The 19898-nt window shown below is 43.3% G+C and overlaps 1 protein-coding gene across 1 annotated transcript; it reads left to right on the top strand.

Annotated features, from left to right (window-relative positions):
* The first annotated feature begins 5527 nt into the window (after window positions 1–5527).
* On the top strand, window positions 5528–19684 carry LOC135520551 (hemicentin-1-like). Its single transcript, XM_064946190.1, has 19 exons — window positions 5528–5728; window positions 6137–6436; window positions 7174–7455; window positions 7723–7998; window positions 8139–8414; window positions 10271–10522; window positions 10636–10911; window positions 11158–11409; window positions 11517–11792; window positions 12039–12290; window positions 12451–12726; window positions 13613–13864; window positions 13971–14246; window positions 14497–14748; window positions 14855–15130; window positions 17009–17260; window positions 17821–18099; window positions 18396–18653; window positions 18888–19684. Exons 1-19 carry the CDS (start codon window positions 5674–5676, stop codon window positions 18965–18967), a joined length of 4698 nt encoding a protein of 1565 aa, XP_064802262.1. The 5' UTR covers window positions 5528–5673; the 3' UTR covers window positions 18968–19684.
* The last annotated feature ends 214 nt before the right edge of the window (window positions 19685–19898 follow it).

The following is a 19898-nucleotide window of genomic DNA, read 5'->3' as shown; positions in this document are numbered from 1 at the left end:
CCAGACTTGTGGAGGTCTACAATTTTTGGGCCTCATTTCTCTTGATTTTCCCATGATGTCAAGCAATGAGGCACAGAGTTTGAAGGTCGGCCTTGAAATACATCCACAGGTACACCTCCATTTGACTCAAATGATTTCAATTAGCCAATCAGAAGCTTCTAAAGCCATGACATTATTTTCAGGAATTTTCCAAGCTGTTTAGTGGCACAGTCAACTTAGTGTATGTAAACTTCTGACCCACTGGAATTGTGATACAGTGAATTAGAAGTGAAATAATCTGACTATTTTGTGTATGTCCATTACATGAAATCAAAATCCATCTAAATTGTCACGCCCTGACCATAGTTTGCTTTGTATGTTTATATGTTTTGTTTAGTCAGGGTGTGATCTGAGTGGGCATTCTATGTTGTATATTCTATGTTGTATGTCTATGTTGTATGTCCTCTTCAGACGAAGAGGAAATCTGTTGTGACAGAATCACCCACCACAAAAGGACCAAGCGGCGTGGTAACGGGCAGCAGAAGCAGCAGCGATGTCAGGACTCCTGGACATGGGAGGACGTTTTGGACGGCAAGGGTTGCTACACATGGGAGGAGATCCTGGCTGGAAGGGATCACCTCCCATGGGAACAGGTGGAGGCAGCTAGGAGAGCAGAGGCAGCCAGAGAGAGGAGCCAGCGATACGAGGGAACACGGCTGGCAAGGAAGCCCGAGAGGCAGCCCCAAAAATGTATTGGGGGGTGGCACACAGAGAGTGAGGCGAAACCAGGTAGAAGACCTGCTCCAACTTCCTGTGCTTACCAGAGAGCGAGAGGGACCGGGCAGGCACCGTGTTATGCTGTGGAGCGCACAGTGTCCCCGGTGCGTGTGCATAGCCCGGTGCGGTACATTCCAGCTCCTCGTATCGTCCGGGCTAGAGTGGGCATCGAGCCAGGTGCCATGAAGCCGGCTCTATGCATCAGGTCTCCAGTGCATCTCCTTGGGCCAGCGTACATGGCACCAGCCTTACGCATGGTGTCCCCGGTTCACCAGCACAGCCCAGTGCGGGCTATTCCACCTCGCCGCACTGGCCTGGCTACTGGGAGCTTACAACCAGGTAAGGTTGGGCAGGCTCGGTGCTCAAGAGCTCCAGTGCGCCTGCACGGTCCGGTCTATCCAGTGCCACCTCCATGCACCAGCCCTCCAGCGGCAGCTCCCAGCACCAGGCTGTCTCTCCATCTTCTGCCTACAGGTGCTTCCTCCTGTCCAGAGCTGCTCGAGCCGCCAGAGTCTCCCATCTGTCCGTAGCTGCCAAAGTCTCCCATCTTTCCGGAGCTGCCAGAGTCTCCCGTCTGTCCGGAGCTGCCAGTCAGCCAGGAGCTGCCAGAGCCGTCAGCCAGCCAGGAGCTGCCAGAGCCCGTCAGCCAGCCAGGAGCTGCCAGAGCCGCCAGCCAGCCAGGAGCTGCCAGAGCTGCCAGCCAGGAGCTGCCAGAGCCGCCAGCCAGCCAGGAGTCGCCAGAGCCATCAGCAGTCCTGAGCTACCCTTCAGTCCGGAGCTGCCCCTCAGTCCGGAGCTGCCCCTCAGTCCAGTGGGGCCCTATAGTAGGGTTGCCAGTCCTAGGTTGGCGGCGAGGGTCGCCGTTCCTAGGGGGCCACATAAGCGGGCTAAGAATATGGTGGAGTGGGGTCCACCATAGACCCTCCCCTATAGGTTCAGGTTTTGCGGCCGGGGGGGGTACTGTCATGCCCTGACCATAGTTTGCTTTGTATGTTTATATGTTTTGTTTGGTCAGGGTGTGATCTGAGTGGGAGTTCTATGTTGTTTGTCTAGTTTGTCTGTTTCTGTGTTTGGCCTGATATGGTTCTCAATCAGAGGCAGGTGTTAGTCATTGTCTCTGATTGGAAACCATATTTACGTAGCCTGTTTTGTCATTGTGGGTTGTGGGTGATTGTCTATGTTAGTTGCTTGTGTCAGCACATTTCGTATATAGCTTCACGGTCGTTGTTTGTTATTATTTGTTTATTGTTTTGTATAGTTTGTTCAAGTGTTCTCTGTTTATTAAATTCACGACGCTGCGTTTTGGTCCGATCCCTGTTACTCCTCTTCAGATGAAGAGGAAATCTGTCGTGACATAAATTACAGGTTGAAATGCAACATAACAGGAAAAACGGCAAAAAGGATGAATAATTTTGCAAGGCACTGTAATGTACATTTACGTCAAAACCCCAAGCCACTATGGAAGCCCGGAGATTAGTATTGAAATTGGCAAATTTCCAACTTCCTTGTATCGCTACCCTCTTCATCTCTCCAGACCTAGATGGTTACGGTATGTATGTCTGACCTTAGAAAAGTTATTTACTGCTGGACCGTGTAGATACAGTAAACAGTGACTAGTGTGATGTGTGTGGAGGCAGATCCTGTGGTTAGTGGGTTTGTATAATAAACGGTAAACAGAGTGACAGATGGATTCATGTCTCTATTAAATCCCAGTCAATATTACTGAGTGTGAAGCAGTCCATGAGCAAACATGCAGTAATAAAAAGACTGCAACAAGCTTTGATGTAGATGGCATACAGTATACACGTTCCAAAAGGGTTCTTTACTAAGGGATATGGTTCTGCCAATAACCATTTTCATCTGAAGAACCATTTTTGGAAGACGAGTGTTCTTTGTAAGGCAAAGGGTTCTACCGAAAACCTTTTCACCATCCTTCAAAGGGTTCTTTGTAAGGCAAAGGGTTCCCGAAAACCTTTTCACCATCCTTCAAAGGGTTCTGATGATTCTTTGGAATTCAAGAAGGATTCTAGAAGAAAAAGCTGTTTTATAATATTTTTCTATTTCTATTAAATGGTGAAATAGGACTTGAAATTTCTATATTTTTAAAACTTTTGTGAGTGCAATATTTAAAGTTAATTTCAATTTTTTTTAATGTTTTGTGTCTTCTCACTATTGTTTATTGTTTATTTGATTTGATTTGGCTATGTAAACATGTTTCCCATGCCAATAAAACCCATTTGAATTGAATTGAATAGTGCCTTTAACTATATATGAATATCTATATGGAAATTGTACCTATATGGGAATATTTGTACATGTACAGTATTTATTTGTACATGTACAGTGCATTGAAAAAGTATTCAGACCCCTTGACCTTTTACACATTTTGTTACGTTACCGCCCTATTCAAAAATGTATTTAAAAAAATGTTTTCCCCTCAATCTACACACAATACCCCATAATGACAAAGACATTTACATACAGTAAGTATTCAGACCCTTTTCTCAATACTTTGTTGAAGCACCTTTTGCAGTGATTTCAGCCTCGATTCTTCTTGGGTATGACGCTACAAGCTTGGCACACCTGTACTTGGGGAGTTTGTCCCCTTCTTCTCTGCAGATCCGATGAGGTTCTGTCAAGTTGGATGGGGAGCGTCGGTGCACAGCTATTTTCAGGTCTCTCCAGAGATGTTCGATCAGGTTCAAGTCTGGGCTCTGGCGGGGCCACTCAAGAACATTCAGAGACTTGTCCCGAAGCTACTCCTGTGTTGTCTTCGCTGTTTACTTAGGGTCATTGTGTAACGGTTGTCATTGGTGGAAGAAGGAGAGGATCAAGGTGCAGCGTGGTACGTGTTCATGATCTTTTATTTACACTGAACACTAGAACAAAAAGAACAAAACGGAACAAACAGTCCTGTCTGGTACAGATACAGAGACAGAAAACAACTACCCCCAACTCAAGGGCGAAACCAGGCTGCCTAAGTACGATTCTCAATCAGAGACAACGATTGACAGCTGCCTCTGATTGGGAACCATACCAGGCCAAACACATAGAAATACAAACATAGAACAAAACAGAATGCCCACCCCAACTCACGCCCTGACCAACCTAAAATAGAGACATAAAAAGGAACTAAGGTCAGGACATGACACATTGTCTTGTTGGAAGTTAAACTGTTGCCCCAGTCGGAGGCCCTGAGCACTCTGGAGCAGGTTTTCATCAAGGATCTCTCTGTACTTTGCGCCGTTCATCTTTCCCTTTCCTGACTAGTCTTCCAGTCCTTGCCACTGAAAAACATCCCCACAGCATGATGTTACCTCCACCATGCTTCACAGTAAGGATGGTGCCAGGTTTCCTCCAGACGTGACGCTTGGCATTCAGGCCAAAGAGTTCAGTCTTGGTTTCATCAGACCAGAGAATCTTGTATCTTATGGTCTGAGACATTTTAGGTGCCTTTTGCAAAGGTTCTACCAATCTACACTGAGGAACTCTGGAGCTCTGACAGAGTGACCATCGGGTTCTTGGTCACCTCACTGACCAAGGCCCTTCTACCCCGATTGCCCAGAAAGAGTCTTGATGGTTCACCAGGCATAATGGGACCCATGTCATCCAAAACGTCGATTCAAGTTGGCCAACAATCATTTGGATACATCTGAATGATCATCAAGATTTTGGAAGAATGTTCTAATGTATACCTTTTTGGACGACATGGGTCCCATTATGCCTGGCGAAAACCAAACACTGCATTCCACAGTAAGATCCTCATACCAACGGTCAAGCATGATAGCGGTAGTGTGATGCTTTGGAGATGCTTTGGTGCCTCAGGATCTGGACGACTTGCCTTAACAGAGGGAACCATGAATTCTGCTCTGTATCAGAGAATTCTACAGGAGAATATCAGGGCATCTGGCTGTGAGCTGAAGCTGAAGCGCAGCTGGGTCATGTTGCAAGACAATGTTGCAGAACACAATTTGATGTTTTGGAACGACCTAGTCAAAGTCCAGACCTAATCCCAATTGAGATGCTGTGGCAGGACTTGAAACGAGCAGTTCATGCTTGAAAACTCCAAAAGGTCTCTGAGTTAAAGCAGTTCTGGATGGAAGAGTGGGCCAAAATTCCTCCAAAATGAGGTGAGAGACTGATCAACAACTACAGGAAGCGTTTGGTTGGAGTCATTGCAGCCAAAGGTGGCACAACCAGTTACTGAGTGTAAAGGAGCAATTACATTTTCACACAGGGGAATTGGGTGCTGCATATCTTTTAAAATTAAATAAATAAAATAAGTATACATTTATTTTGTTATTTGTAAACTCGGGTTCCCTTTTTCTAAAATTGGGTTTCGGTTGAAGATCTGATAACATTCAATATCAAAACTATGCAAAAATATAGAAAATCAGAAAGGGGGCAAATACTTTTCACGGCGCTGTAAAAGTGTTTTCTTGACAGGTTCAATGGGAACAGTCTTATGAGCACACATTGCCTTGGCCGCTGTGGATGGATCATGAGTTTCGACAGCATCAGAGGACCTATCCCCGGCCTCATTGGCCATGTACCATCAAGCCTTCTCCCAGGACCTGTATAGGAAAGACAGAGTTGATCAGATTTACAGTAAACCATGAAAACACCCCTGTGTGTCAACAAAAAACACAGTGGGAAAAATGTATGTGGGCATACCAGGGCGTGGGTAGTTGGGTAGGTGTGTGTGTGTGTTCTGGTGACAGGTAGGGTGGGTAGGTACATTTGCACCACCTGACTCCAGCACCATTACATGACCCTGAATAAATATTTGCTCATTGAGAGGAGACTGTGACTGTGCAGTATCGACATGTTTGGATTTATCAAGACGTCTGGACAGTCATTTGGTTCATAGGAAAGTGTCCCATTTCTGATCTGTGGTGTTTGATAAGTGGCAGAACTATGGACCATCCTCTGGTGTTGGTTCTCATCCTGGTGCTGCTCAACTTCAATACAGGTACGTTGGACGATAAGCTCGTTCTGGAAATATATTGATGCTTATTTGTGCAATAAGTCACACACGCTTTGTTAGATAAGTAACAGGTTATTCAAATGTCTCTGTTTGGTTGATGCACTTCAGTCAAACAGTATCAAGTCAGAAAGATGGAGGTTTCTATTTATCTGACATTGAAAACCAACCAATGTCTAGAGTAAACATTAGACATAGATACTAGGTCATGTTGTAAATTGTGCGTTCAACTTGAAGACACTAATTTGAAAACAAAAGCTTATATTTCTGTTAAAGTGACATAGTCTGAAGATTTGATTCATTTCAATTAAAATATTTAAAGGACTTTAAAGACTTTTGTACTGATTAATAATATATCTAAATATGAACTAAACTCATCAATCCATCCTCTTCTAGATGTCTCTGGCCAGGTGATGGTTCCCTCGATGAACCCCTTAGCTGTGGGCAGTAATGTCACCCTGAACCTAGTTCCTGAAAGCCCCATCAACATAGGGACCTGGTCATATGAAACTACAACCATTGTACTTTTCTATCCTGGTGGCAGTATTGTGAGTACAAGTTATCAAGGCAGAGTCTCATTCAACCAATCCTCCGCAGAGCTGTCCATAAGCTCTCTCCAACTCAACGACTCAGGTCTGTATACCGTGCAGGGAATGGAGCCAGTCCTGAACGCTGTGGTGACCTTGTCTGTCCAGGGTAAGGAGCTGACCTCCGCCTGTCTGTTTATCTTTCTATGATGGTAGACTCCCTCTCATTGGCACACACGGTCACTTCCTTGCACACATGCTCAGCTGCACACTTACTTACCATTCACATACTTACTTGCACGCAGGTCCACATGCAAACATGCTTGCACATCAGAGGAGGCTGACGAGGGAAGGACAGCTAATAATAATGGCTGGAATTGAGTGTAATGAAGTGAATGGAATGGTATCAAACATATGAAAACCATGTTTTTGATACCATTCCATTCCAGCCATTATTATGAGCCGTTCTCCGCTCAGCAGCCTCCACTGATGCAAATACATTATCTATCAATGTTTAATCTCTAATAATACAAGTAATTTTCCTGACATGGAAAGCTAACTCTTAAAAATGTTTTCTGAACCTATAGTGAAGTTGACCTTCATAATTAATACCTGATACAAATCACAGAGTATGAGCAAACTGTTCTTTTCAATTTCAGATAAGAGGTACACAAGACATTTTACGTTTTACGTTTTCAAAGACACTAAGGGCTTAACAGGGCTCAATCACGAAACCTGGTCTTTATGATAAGTAAACAAAATAGCATATTTAGATTGATTTCCAAAACAAGTCTTACACTGTGAAAGAAATAGCCACTATATGGTTGTAATTCAGTGACACACACAAAAACCTTTCTTGAGACACATCCATCTTATCTTGACTGCCATCTACTCTCTCACCCACAGAGCCCATTTCAAACGTGACTCTCAGAGCCAACGCCACTGATCTAGTGGAATTAAACGACACTGCCATTTTCACCTGCTCCGTCTCCTCTGGCACCTCCCTCTCCTACCGCTGGATGAATGGCAGCTCAGAGGTTGCAGCCAGTGACCGAGTTCGGCTTGGTGTTGGGAACAGCACTCTCTTCATAGTCAGTGTGACACGATACGATGAAGGGCCGTTCAGTTGTGAGGTCATTAATGGAATCAGCAATGGCATTAGCCAGCCCATTGGCCTCAATGTTAGATGTGAGTGTCAGAGTATGCAGTACACATGAGTCATACACAACAGACATGGATTGTACCTTGTCATTGAGAGCCAGCATTCTATGCAATGATGTAATATGCCTATTTTCATCCCAAATCATTCCTCCGTGTCCACATGATCCAGGTCATTATTTGCATGGATCATGAGTACACTGTGTTTAGTTCCTCAGCCTGCACAATAGAGCAGGACGGAAACATATTCTAGGTAATGTTTACCCAACACTTCATTGTTATTCGTTCCTCCCATAGATGGCCCAAGTAAACTCACCATGATGGTAGTTCCTGAGATGATCATAGGACATACAGCCTACATGATGGGCTCTGTCATCACTCTGTCCTGCTCCGCTCAGTCCAAACCCGCTGTGTCCTACAAGTGGAGGTTTAATGGGGTGTTCCTCAACGAGCAAAGTCCACAGCTGAGCCTGCAGAACACCAGGGAGAACCAGACAGGAAGTTACACCTGCTTAGCCCACAACGATGTCACACTCCGATACGCCACCATGACCACAATGATAAAGATCGTGGGTGAGGCAACATTCATCGTTACGAAATGTCGTATAGTTGGTAGTGAATATTTGATTATTGATGGTTATGAATACAAAGTTATATAATGGTATTTTTTCCACCGATCGAGTGATGTACACTTCCTCTTCTTTTCACCATAGAGCCAATATCAGCGGTGTCGTTGAACCGTGATGGGAAGCCACCAATACTGGATCAGTCGTTCACTCTGCGGTGTGAGGTGACTGGACCTGTAGACTACATTCACTGGCTGATGAACGGCCAGCTCATCTCCCTAAACAACAGAACATTCTTCTCTACGGACAACAAGACAATGGTTATCAACCCAATCCAGTTTTCTGACAGTGGAGAATATCTCTGTGAGGCCTTTAATGCTGTCAGTAACAAGACCAGCATGACATACACGCTTGTGGTGAACTGTGAGTATTACAAGAGCTGGTCATCTTTGTCTGATAAAACCAATTTAGTGGCCTTGTAGTTAGAGTATCCGCCCTGAGATTAGAAGGTTGGGAGCTTGCAGAGGTGTAAAATACTTAAGTAAAAATACTTGAAAGTAGTACTTATGTATTTTTTGGGGGTATCTGTACTTTACTTTACTATTTATATTTTGGACAACTTTTACTCCACTACAATCCTAAATAGAATGATGTACTTTTTACTCCTTACATTTTCCCTGACACCCGAAAGTACTTGTTACATTTTGAATGCTAAGCAGGACAGAGAAATGGTACAATTCATGTACTTATCAACAGAACATGCCTGGTTATCCCTACTGCCACTGATCTGGCGGACTCACTAAACACAAATGCCTGGTTTGTACATGATGTTTGAGTTTGCCCCTGGCTATCTGCAATATTTTTAAACAAGAAAATCGTCCCGTCTGGTTTGTTAACATATACGTCTCTTCCATCGGTTGAAAGCTTTAATTCTTGTTAATCTAACTGCACTGTCCGATTTACAGTAGCTTTTACAGCAAAAACATGAAATGCAATTGTTTGAGGACGGCGCCCCACAAAAAAACATTTTCCACAGCACAGGTTTCAGAAATTCACAAATAGCGATTAAAAATTTACTTACTTTTTGAAAATCATCCTCTGATTTGTCATCCAAAGGGTCCTAGCTATAACATAGTAGTGTTAGCAGTGTTAACGTAGTGTTGTTTTGTTAGATAAAATTCCTTCTTTATATCCAAAAAAGTCAGTTTAGTTGGCGCCATCGATTTGAGTAATCCACTCGTTCCACATGCAGAGAAAATAATCCAAAAATCTACCCCTAAACTTTGTTTCAACAAGTCAAAATACATTTATATTCACTCCTCAGATACCCTAGAAAGTAATCAAACTATAATATATCTTACGAAAAGAAGAATGTTCAATAGGAAATCGATTTTAGCAGGTGCATCCTGTCTTCATGGCACGCGCAAACACGAATTTCCAAGACTGTGTCCCTGTACTAAAACTGATATTTCTTATTTGTTTTTTAAATTACAAGTCTGAAACCTTGAACATACACTGCTGACACCCTGTGGACGCCATAGTAATTGCATCCAGGGAGCTAATTGTCAATATGACCTTTTACTTGCCATTCTAAAAGGATGGTCTCTAAAAAATAAAGAAAATCTGGTTGGTTTTTCTTTGTCTTTTCTCCTACCATATCTATTGTATTATATTTTCCTACATTAGTTTCGCATTTGCAAACACTTCAAAGTGTTTTCTTTCCAATGGTACCTATTCTATGCGTATCCTGGCTTCAGCGCCTGAGCAACAGGCAGTTTACTCTGGGCAGATCATTCAGGTGGAAATTGACAAAAAAGGGGCCTAGCCCTATGAAGATTTATAACCCTTTTGGGTTCCATGTAGAACCCTCTGTGGAAAGGGTTCGACATGGAATCCAAAACGGTTCTACCTAGAACCAAAAGGGGTTCTTCAAAGGGTTCTTCTATTGGAACAGCCAAAGAACCCATTTATGGTTTTAGATAGCACATTTTTGTCTAAGAATGTAGTTCACAAACGCTATAAAGTTCAACTTTAACCCCAAGGCTTAATGTAGTACAGTGAACGTATCGGCAAATGTAATTCTAAATATTAACTATAATGAAGGCAGGATAGAATTTATAATAATGGAATAGGGGTAGGTTTTGATCCCACTTCTGGCACCAATGTAATAAAGCCAAGGGGATGGTTGGGTATTGCAGGGGTCAAACCACAGTAAATGCACTAATGGCAGTTCCAATAGCTAATGTCATTCAATATCTTCATTATCTTGTGTTTCCCAGATGGTCCAGAGAGACCTGTTATCATGAGTCCGGACATAGCGATGACAGGATACACAGTGACCTTCAACTGCACTGCCTCCTCTCAGCCTCCCAGCCAGTTCAGCTGGTTCTTCAATGGCTTTCAGGTGGCGGCTGGCTCAGTGTATAAGACTGGCCCACTGACCTTAGCCAGTCATGGGGAGTACACCTGTATGGCCTTCAACAACATCACTGACAGAAACAGCACTGTCTCCAAGATGCTCATTGTCATTGGTAAGACTGAGGAGTCATCCAAATGTAACTTGTACATGTAGATATAGGCCATTCAACATACAGTGAATATGATTTTAGTTAATATTATTGTGACACTGATGTTTTCTTCACAGAACCAGTAACCATGGCCATGGTAAAAGTCATGGGTGCCCAACCAATAGCAGACAACGTGTTTACTCTGATGTGTGAGACCACTGGAACCATTTACTCCATTCACTGGATGAAAAATGGCTGGCCTCTGTATGCTGATAACAGAACAGACTTCTCTATGGACAACAATACACTGACCTTCAACACTGTCCAGGATTCTGACAACGGAGACTATCAGTGTTCTGCCTACAACCCCCTCAGCAACATGACCAGCACAGAATACAGACTGATCGTCAACTGTGAGTAGTTATTATTGCCCAAAACCAAACGTATCGGCAAATGTAATTCTAAATTTGAACTATAATGAAGGCAGGATAGAATTTATAATAATGGAATAGGGGTAGGTTTTGATCCCACTTCTGGCACCAATGTAATAAAGCCAAGGGGATGGTTGGGTATTGCAGGGGTCAAACCACAGTAAATGCACTAATGGCAGTTCCAATAGCTAATGTCATTCTATATCTTCATTGTCTTGTGTTTCCCAGATGGTCCAGAGAGACCTGTTATCATGAGTCCGGACATAGCGATGACAGGATACATCGTGACCTTCAACTGCACTGCCTCCTCTCAGCCTCCCAGCCAGTTCAGCTGGTTCTTCAATGGCTCCCAGGTGGAGACTGGCTCAGTGTATGAGACTGACCCACTGACCTTAGCCAGTCATGGGGAGTACACCTGTATGGCCTTCAACAACATCACTGGCAGAAACAGCACTGTCTCCAAGATGCTCATTGTCATTGGTAAGACTGAGGAGTCATCCAAATGTAACTTGTACATGTAGATATAGGCCATTCAACATACAATGATTTTAGTCAATATTATTGTGACACTGATGTTTTCTTCACAGAACCAGTAACCATGGCCATGGTAAAAGTCATGGGTGCCCAACCAATAGCAGACAACATGTTTACTCTGACATGTGAGACCACTGGAACCATTTACTCCATTCACTGGATGAAAAATGGCTGGCCTCTGTATGCTGATAACAGAACAGACTTCTCTATGGACAACAATACACTGACCTTCAACACTGTCCAGGATTCTGACAACGGAGACTATCAGTGTTCTGCCTACAACCCCCTCAGCAACATGACCAGCACAGAATACAGACTGATCGTCAACTGTGAGTAGTTATTATTGCCCAAAACCAAACGTATCGGCAAATGTAATTCTAAATTTGAACTATAATGAAGGCAGGATAGAATTTATAATAATGGAATAGGGGTAGGTTTTGATCCCACTTCTGGCACCAATGTAATAAAGCCAAGGGGATGGTTGGGTATTGCAGGGGTCAAACCATGGTAAATGCACTAATGGCATTTCCAATAGCTAATGTCATTCAATATCTTCATTGTCTTGTGTTTCCCAGATGGTCCAGAGAGACCTGTTATCATGAGTCCGGACATAGCGATGACAGGATACATCGTGACCTTCAACTGCTCTGCCTCTTCTCAGCCTCCCAGCCAGTTCAGCTGGTTCTTCAATGGCTCCCAGGTGGAGACTGGCTCAGTGTATAAGACTGACCGACTGACCTTAGCCAGTCATGGGGAGTACACCTGTGTGGCCTTCAACAACATCACTGACAGAAACAGCACTGCCTCCAAGATGCTCACCATCATTGGTGAGTCAGTAACTGCTTCTTAAAATCAAGGGACTAAAACTTGCTTTACTTTGTGTTAATTTGGTTTTAGACACAGCCCGAGTGCTGTTGAACCTACAGAATAATGAGATGGAAGTTGAGATATAAAGTGCTGAAAAAACATTTGATCTGCTTTCCACAGCACCTGTGACCATGACCATGGTGAAAGTCATTGGAGCCCAGCCAATACTGAACGAGAGATTCTCTCTGACCTGTGAGACCGCTGGAACGGTTTTCTCCATTCACTGGATGAGGAACGGCTGGCCTCTGTATGCTGACAACAGAACAGACTTCTCTATGAACAACAATACACTGACCTTCAACTATGTCCAGGATTCTGACATCGGAGACTATCAATGTTCTGCTTCCAACCCCCTCAGCAACATGACCAGCACAGAATACAGACTGATCGTCAACTGTGAGTACACTCATAGAAAAAAGGGTTCCAAAAGGGTTCTGCGGCTGTCCCCATACGATAACCCTTTTGGGTTCCATGTAGAACCCTCTGTGGAAAGGGTTCGACATGGAATCCAAAACAGTTCTACCTAGAACCAAAAGGGGTTCTTCAAAGGGTTCTTCTATTGGAACAGCCAAAGAACCCATTTATGGTTTTAGATAGCACCTTTATTTCTAAGAGTGTAGTTCACAAATGCTATAAAGTTCAACTTTAACCCCACGGCTTAATGTGGAATCTTTGAGAACTTCCTTATTAATATTGTAGTAAAGTCAACGTTTCAATCCTACCTCTAACACTATTATCTTATTTTGATAACCTTTGAATTTCTCGCCAATAACCTCTACTGAATTATTTTACCAGGTAGATTGACTGAGAACGCATCCTCGTTTACAGCAACGACCTGAGGAATAGTTACAGGGGAGAGGAGGGGGATGAATGAGCCAATTGTAAACTGGGGATTATTAGGTGACCGTGATGGTTTGATGGCCAGATTGGGAATTTAGTCAGGACACCGGGGTTAACACCCCTACTTTTACGATAAGTGCCATGGGATCTTTAATGACCTCAGAGAGTCAGGACACCTGTTTAACGTTCCATCTGAAAGATGGCACCCTACACAGGCCAGTGTCCCCAATCACTGCCCTGGGGCATTAGGAAATATTTTTTTAGACCAGAGGAAAGAATGCCTCCTACTGGCCCTCCAACACCACTTCCAACAGCATCTGGTCTCCCATCCAGGGACTGACCAGTACCAACCCTGCTTAGCATCAGAAGCAAGCCAGCAGTGGTATGCAGGGTGGTATGCTGTTGGAATGTTGGGTCTAGCTGATTGTCATTTGTATTATAGATGGACCAGAAGCTCCTGTTATAACAGGACCAGCATTAGGAGAAACAGGACACAACCTGACCTTCAACTGCTCTGCCTCCTCTCAGCCTCCCAGCCAGTTCAGCTGGTTCTTCAATGGCTCCCAGGTGGTGACTGGCTCAGTATATGAGACTGGCCCACTGACCTTAGCCAGTCATGGGGAGTACACCTGTATGGCCTTCAACAACGTCACTGGCAGAAACAGCACTGTCTCCAAGATGCTCACTGTTGTTGGTAAGACGAAAGATACATCTAAACTGTTTAACTTGTAGATATAAGCCATTCAACTTACAGTGATTGAAGTCAACATTCTTGTGATACTCTGACGTTTTCTTCACAGAACCAGTCACCATCACCATGGTGAAAGCCATGGGGTCCCAGCCAATACTGAACCAGACATTCTCTCTGACCTGTGAGACCACTGGAACCATTTACTCCATTCAGTGGATGAGGAACGGCTGGCCTCTGTATGCTGACAACCGAATACACTTCTCTATTGACAATAATACACTGACCTTCAACTCTGTCCAGCATTCTGACAACGGAGACTATAAGTGTTCTGCCTCCAACCCCCTCAGCAACATGACCAGCACAGAATACAGACTGATCGTCAACTGTGAGTGGTTATTATGGCACAAAATCCAAAATTGATATCTGCCAATTTAATTCTAATTTTGACCTATAATGAGGGCAAGATGGAATTCATAGTAATGGAATTCGGGTAGGTTTTAATCTCGCTTCTGGCACCAATGTAATAAAGCCAAGGGGATGGTTGGGTGTTGCATGGGTCAAACCAAGGTAAATATCCTAATGGCAGTTCTAGTAGCTAATATCATTCAATATCTTCATTGTCTTGTGTTTCCCAGATGGTCCAGAGAGACCTGTTATCATGAGTCCGGACATAGCGATGACAGGATACATCGTGACCTTCAACTGCACTGCCTCCTCTCAGCCTCCCAGCCAGTTCAGCTGGTTCTTCAATGGCTTTCAGGTGGCGGCTGGCTCAGTGTATAAGACTGGCCCACTGACCTTAGCCAGTCATGGGGAGTACACCTGTATGGCCTTCAACAACGTCACTGGCAGAAACAGAACTGTCTCCAAGATTCTCACTGTTATTGGTAAGACGAAAGATACATCTAAACTGTTTAACTTGTAGATATAAGCCATTCAACTTACAGTGATTGAAGTCAACATTCTTGTGATACTCTGACGTTTTCTTCACAGAACCAGTCACCATCACCATGGTGAAAGCCATGGGGTCCCAGCCAATACTGAACCAGACATTCTCTCTGACCTGTGAGACCACTGGAACCATTTACTCCATTCAGTGGATGAGGAACGGCTGGCCTCTGTATGCTGACAACCGAATACACTTCTCTATTGACAATAATACACTGACCTTCAACTCTGTCCAGCATTCTGACAACGGAGACTATAAGTGTTCTGCCTCCAACCCCCTCAGCAACATGACCAGCACAGAATACAGACTGATCGTTAACTGTGAGTGGTTATTATGGCACAAAATCCAAAATTGATATCTGCCAATTTAATTCTAATTTTGACCTACAGTGCCTTGCGAAAGTATTCGGCCCCCTTGAACTTTGCAACCTTTTGCCACATTTCAGGCTTCAAACATAAAGATATAAAACTGTATTTTTTTGTGAAAAATCAACAACAAGTGGGACACAATCATGAAGTGGAACGACATTTATTGGATATTTCAAACTTTTTTAACAAATCAAAAACTGAAAAATTGGGTGTGCAAAATTATTCAGCCCCCTTAAGTTAATACTTTGTAGCGCCACCTTTTGCTGCGATTACAGCTGTAAGTCGCTTGGGGTATGTCTCTATCAGTTTTGCACATCGAGAGACTGAAATTTTTTCCCATTCCTCCTTGCAAAACAGCTCGAGCTCAGTGAGAGCATGGAGAGCATTTGTGAACAGCAGTTTTCAGTTCTTTCCACAGATTCTCGATTGGATTCAGGTCTGGACTTTGACTTGGCCATTCTAACACCTGGATATGTTTATTTTTGAACCATTCCATTGTAGATTTTGCTTTATGTTTTGGATCATTATCTTGTTGGAAGACAAATCTCCGTCCCAGTCTCAGGTCTTTTGCAGACTCCATCAGGTTTTCTTCCAGAATGGTCCTGTATTTGGCTCCATCCATCTTCCCATCAATTTTAACCATCTTCCCTGTCCCTGCTGAAGAAAAGCAGGCCCAAACCATGATGCTGCCACCACCATGTTTGACAGTGGGGATGGTGTTCAGGGTGATGAGCTGTGTTGCTTTTACGCCAAACATAACGTTTTGCATTGTTGCCAAAAAGTTCAATTTTGGTTTCATCTGACCAGAGCACCTTCTTCCACATGTTTGGTGTGTCTCCCTGGTGGCTTGTGGCAAACTTTAAACAACACCTTTTATGGATATCTTTAAGAAATGTCTTTCTTCTTGCCACTCTTCCATAAAGTCCAGATTTGTGCAATATACGACTGATTGTTGTCCTATGGACAGAGTCTCCCACCTCAGCTGTAGATCTCTGCAGTTCATCCAGAGTGATCTTGGGCCTCTTGGCTGCATCTCTGATCAGTCTTCTCCTTGTATGAGCTGAAAGTTTAGAGGGACGGCCAGGTCTTGGTAGATTTGCAGTGGTCTGATACTCCTTCCATTTCAATATTATCGCTTGCACAGTGCTCCTTGGGATGTTTAAAGCTTGGGAAATCTTTTTGTATCCAAATCCGGCTTTAAACTTCTTCACAACAGTATCTCGGACCTGCCTGGTGTGTCCCTTGTTCTTCATGATGCTCTCTGCGCTTTTAACGGACCTCTGAGACTATCACAGTGCAGGTGCATTTATACGGAGACTTGATTACACACAGGTGGATTGTATTTATCATCATTAGTCATTTAGGTCAACATTGGATCATTCAGAGATCCTCACTGAACTTCTGGAGAGAGTTTGCTGCACTGAAAGTAAAGGGGCTGAATAATTTTGCACGCCCAATTTTTCAGTTTTTGATTTGTTAAAAAAGTTTGGATATTTCAATAAATGTCGGTCCACTTCATGATTGTGTCCCACTTGTTGTTGATTCTTCACAAAAAAATACAGTTTTATATCTTTATGTTTGAAGCCTGAAATGTGGCAAAATGTCGCAAAGTTCAAGGGGGCCGAATACTTTCGCAAGGCACTGTATAATGAGTGCAAGATGGAATTCATAGTAATGGAATTTGGGTAGGTTTTAATCTCGCTTCTGGCACCAATGTAATAAAGCCAAGGGGATGGTTGGGTGTTGCATGGGTCAAGCCACGGTAAATATCCTAATGTCAGTTCTAGTAGCTAATATCATTCAATATCTTCATTGTCTTGTGTTTCCCAGATGGCCCAGAGAGACCTGTTATCATGAGTCCGGATATAGCAATGACAGGATACACAGTGACCTTCAACTGCACTGCCTCCTCTCAGCCTCCCAGTCAGTTCAGCTGGTTCTTCAATGGCTCCCAGGTGGCAACTGGCTCAGTGTATAAGACTGGCCCACTGACCTTAGCCAGTCATGGGGAGTACACCTGTGTGGCCTTCAACAACATCACTGTCAGAAACAGCACTGTCTCCAAGATGCTCACCATCATTGGTAAGTCAGACCTCAGATTCTTTTCTCTGTTGTGTTAATTTACAATCTAGTAAGAATTACAATAGACATACTTATCATACAAAAGAGCCCAAACATTTAAAATCTTTACTCAGTGAAGAGTACAGCTAAATACATCAATGCAATTCAGTGCAGTGTCCACTTAAACCTTGAGCTCTCACCCCCTCCTTCCACAAAGATGTACTTTTCCATCTGCCTGGATTTATCTGTGCTCCTCAGTCAGGAGAGGGCTTGGGAGTACACATTTCTACAGTCCACTGCAGTCCACTAAATAATTCAACTCTTCTCATACACAGAGTTTGAACCTAACACTACTTTCAATCTCTAAAGATGTAAAAACAATCTATGCATACCAACAGGAAATAATTATATAAAACAGGAAATATCTAAAACAGTAACATAAAACAGTAATTTACAATCAATCAGATCGTACAACCATTTGTTTTATATATCCAACTATTGCGTTGCTGGAACTAACCATTTGATCAAATGACAAATCTTGATACTGTACATAAAGCAATACTCATCCTCTCTCCTCACAGAGGCTATAACGTCGGTGACGGTGAAACAAAACAAATTACCAATAGCATCTGACAACCTAACCCTGACCTGTGACGTCACCGGGCGCTATGACACCATCTACTGGATGAAGGACAACCTGTCTCTGGTCCTGAACAACACCTTGAACTCTGACATCACCATCTCTAACAACTCTCTGCACTTCAGTCCAGTCAAGTTGTCTAACGATGGAAACTATCAGTGCGTTGCCACCAACCTCTTTGGTCCAAACACCAGCCCTAAATACCAGCTACTGGTGAACTGTAAGTACTAGCGTTTTAGTAATATTTTAAAAGATACACCTTTATATTATGTAGAAGCAGTCAGAAACCCACCACTGGTATGATGGTTAATGTTATCCGGTATACTTGGGATGTCCCTAGCTTAAACCCTAACCTTAATCCCTATCCCTACCTTAACCTTTACCTAGCCCTAACCTTAACCCTTACCTTAGCCATTTTACATTTCAACTTCAATGGGTGACGTAAATTTGGATGTCCCAAGTACCCAATTTAGACTTTTCCCAATTATGACCCCCCTTTCTAAACCTCTTCTGTAGATGGCCCTAAGAGTGTGAATATCACTGGCCCAGTCTCAGTGGTGATTGGCTCAGTAACCACAGTTACACTGAAGTGCTCTGCCGACTCCCGGCCAATCAGCGAGTACGGGTGGAAATTCAACAGTCAATCAGTGCTTGGGACTGGACCTATGATCGCTGTTATTGCCTCCTTGGAGAATGCAGGGGACTACACTTGTGTGGCCAAGAACCCTGTGACCAACATCTCAATGTCCAAGACCATTAGTCTGGATGTTACTGGTAAGTGGGTGGGCTGTTGCAGTAAGACCTAGGTGGGACGTACTGAATAATTAAATGTCACAAAGTTGTTTTTATTATGTTGAATTTAATTTGGTTCTAGTTTGTGTACTTGTTTGTGCAATGATCATTTTCATGCATCATGAAAATGCAATAAAGACATCTGGTGAACTGGGGGGTACAGACAGGAATAAAAACCATTTACATTTTTTTTTAAACTTCTCCTTTCTCTCCCAGGCCACTCGAATGCCCCTCCATTCCAGGCCAGAGTTGGTCTGATGCTAACAGCCCTGATAGCTCTCTCTCTCTGCCTCTGATCAAGCACTGAGACCACCACAGTAAGCACACTGCATGTCTGTCTGCTGGTTGGGAGCCAATAACTCCCTTCCCTCTACCCTCACTGACTCACATTGTTGATCTGAAAAAGGACTAGATAGGAATAAGTGGTATTGTTGATATTGTAATTGCCCCATCTTGTCACCAAAGGGCTGGATTTAGTATGCTCAGCTCCTTTCCAATGCTTTTAGATTGTGAGGAGAGAGTCAACAAGAGGTCAGATGGGAGAGGTCTATCCCCTTAGAATAGAACCCACCTCTACAGTGTGTTTATATGTCAATCATATCTATAAATAACAACCAAAATCTTGAAACTGGTCTTCAACATGGTCATTGAATGGGCAAACATCTACTGCTCAGCTGCGCTGCCTATTTCTGTTTCTAATGAAATGTTCTTAGATATTCACTGCCCTTGTGACTGTGACTATTGCCCTTTCTGTGTTTGATGATGTATGTAAACTCTGTTCAAGTACAAATTCTGGTTTATTTAACTTATAAATACCTTAAAGTTAAATGTTTCAAACGATAATACATTTAGCTGGTGTTTATGTTTAACATTATTGTTATTCACATTAAATGTATAAGCTTGTAAATCCTCAGAGGAGATGCAGGCTTGTGCTATTGTCTTATATTTATATTTCCTCTTCATTAATTATTGTCTTAAATAAAGTGCTGTCTTTTCACACCTGTATTACTAAATGGTGCAATCTTGGGTGATTTCTTTATTGTCAGAATCGCTGTGAATAAATGTGGTTCTTGGGCCTCCAATGTGGCGCAGCTGTACAATTGTCCCAGCGTCGTCCGGGTTAGGGGAGGGTTTGGCCAGAGGGGGAGGCTCATCGTGCTCTAGCGACTCCTTGTGCAGGCCGGCCGCCTGTAGTCTGACCTTGGTTGTCAGGTTAAATGTGTGTTA

This window comes from Oncorhynchus masou, chromosome 29, assembly GCF_036934945.1.
Source record: "Oncorhynchus masou masou isolate Uvic2021 chromosome 29, UVic_Omas_1.1, whole genome shotgun sequence".
Taxonomy (NCBI): Eukaryota; Metazoa; Chordata; class Actinopteri; order Salmoniformes; family Salmonidae; genus Oncorhynchus; species Oncorhynchus masou.
This window is presented reverse-complemented; position numbering and strand designations above follow the sequence as displayed.

Bases quoted from the DNA above. Each gene is read 5' to 3' on its own strand.
- LOC135520551 (XM_064946190.1), top strand. From the start codon at position 5,674: ATGGACCATCCTCTGGTGTTGGTTCTCATCCTGGTGCTGCTCAACTTC. The intron at 8,415-10,270 runs GTGAGTATTACA...TGTGTTTCCCAG, and splicing joins ATACACGCTTGTGGTGAACT to ATGGTCCAGAGAGACCTGTT. The intron at 10,912-11,157 runs GTGAGTAGTTAT...TGTGTTTCCCAG, and splicing joins ATACAGACTGATCGTCAACT to ATGGTCCAGAGAGACCTGTT.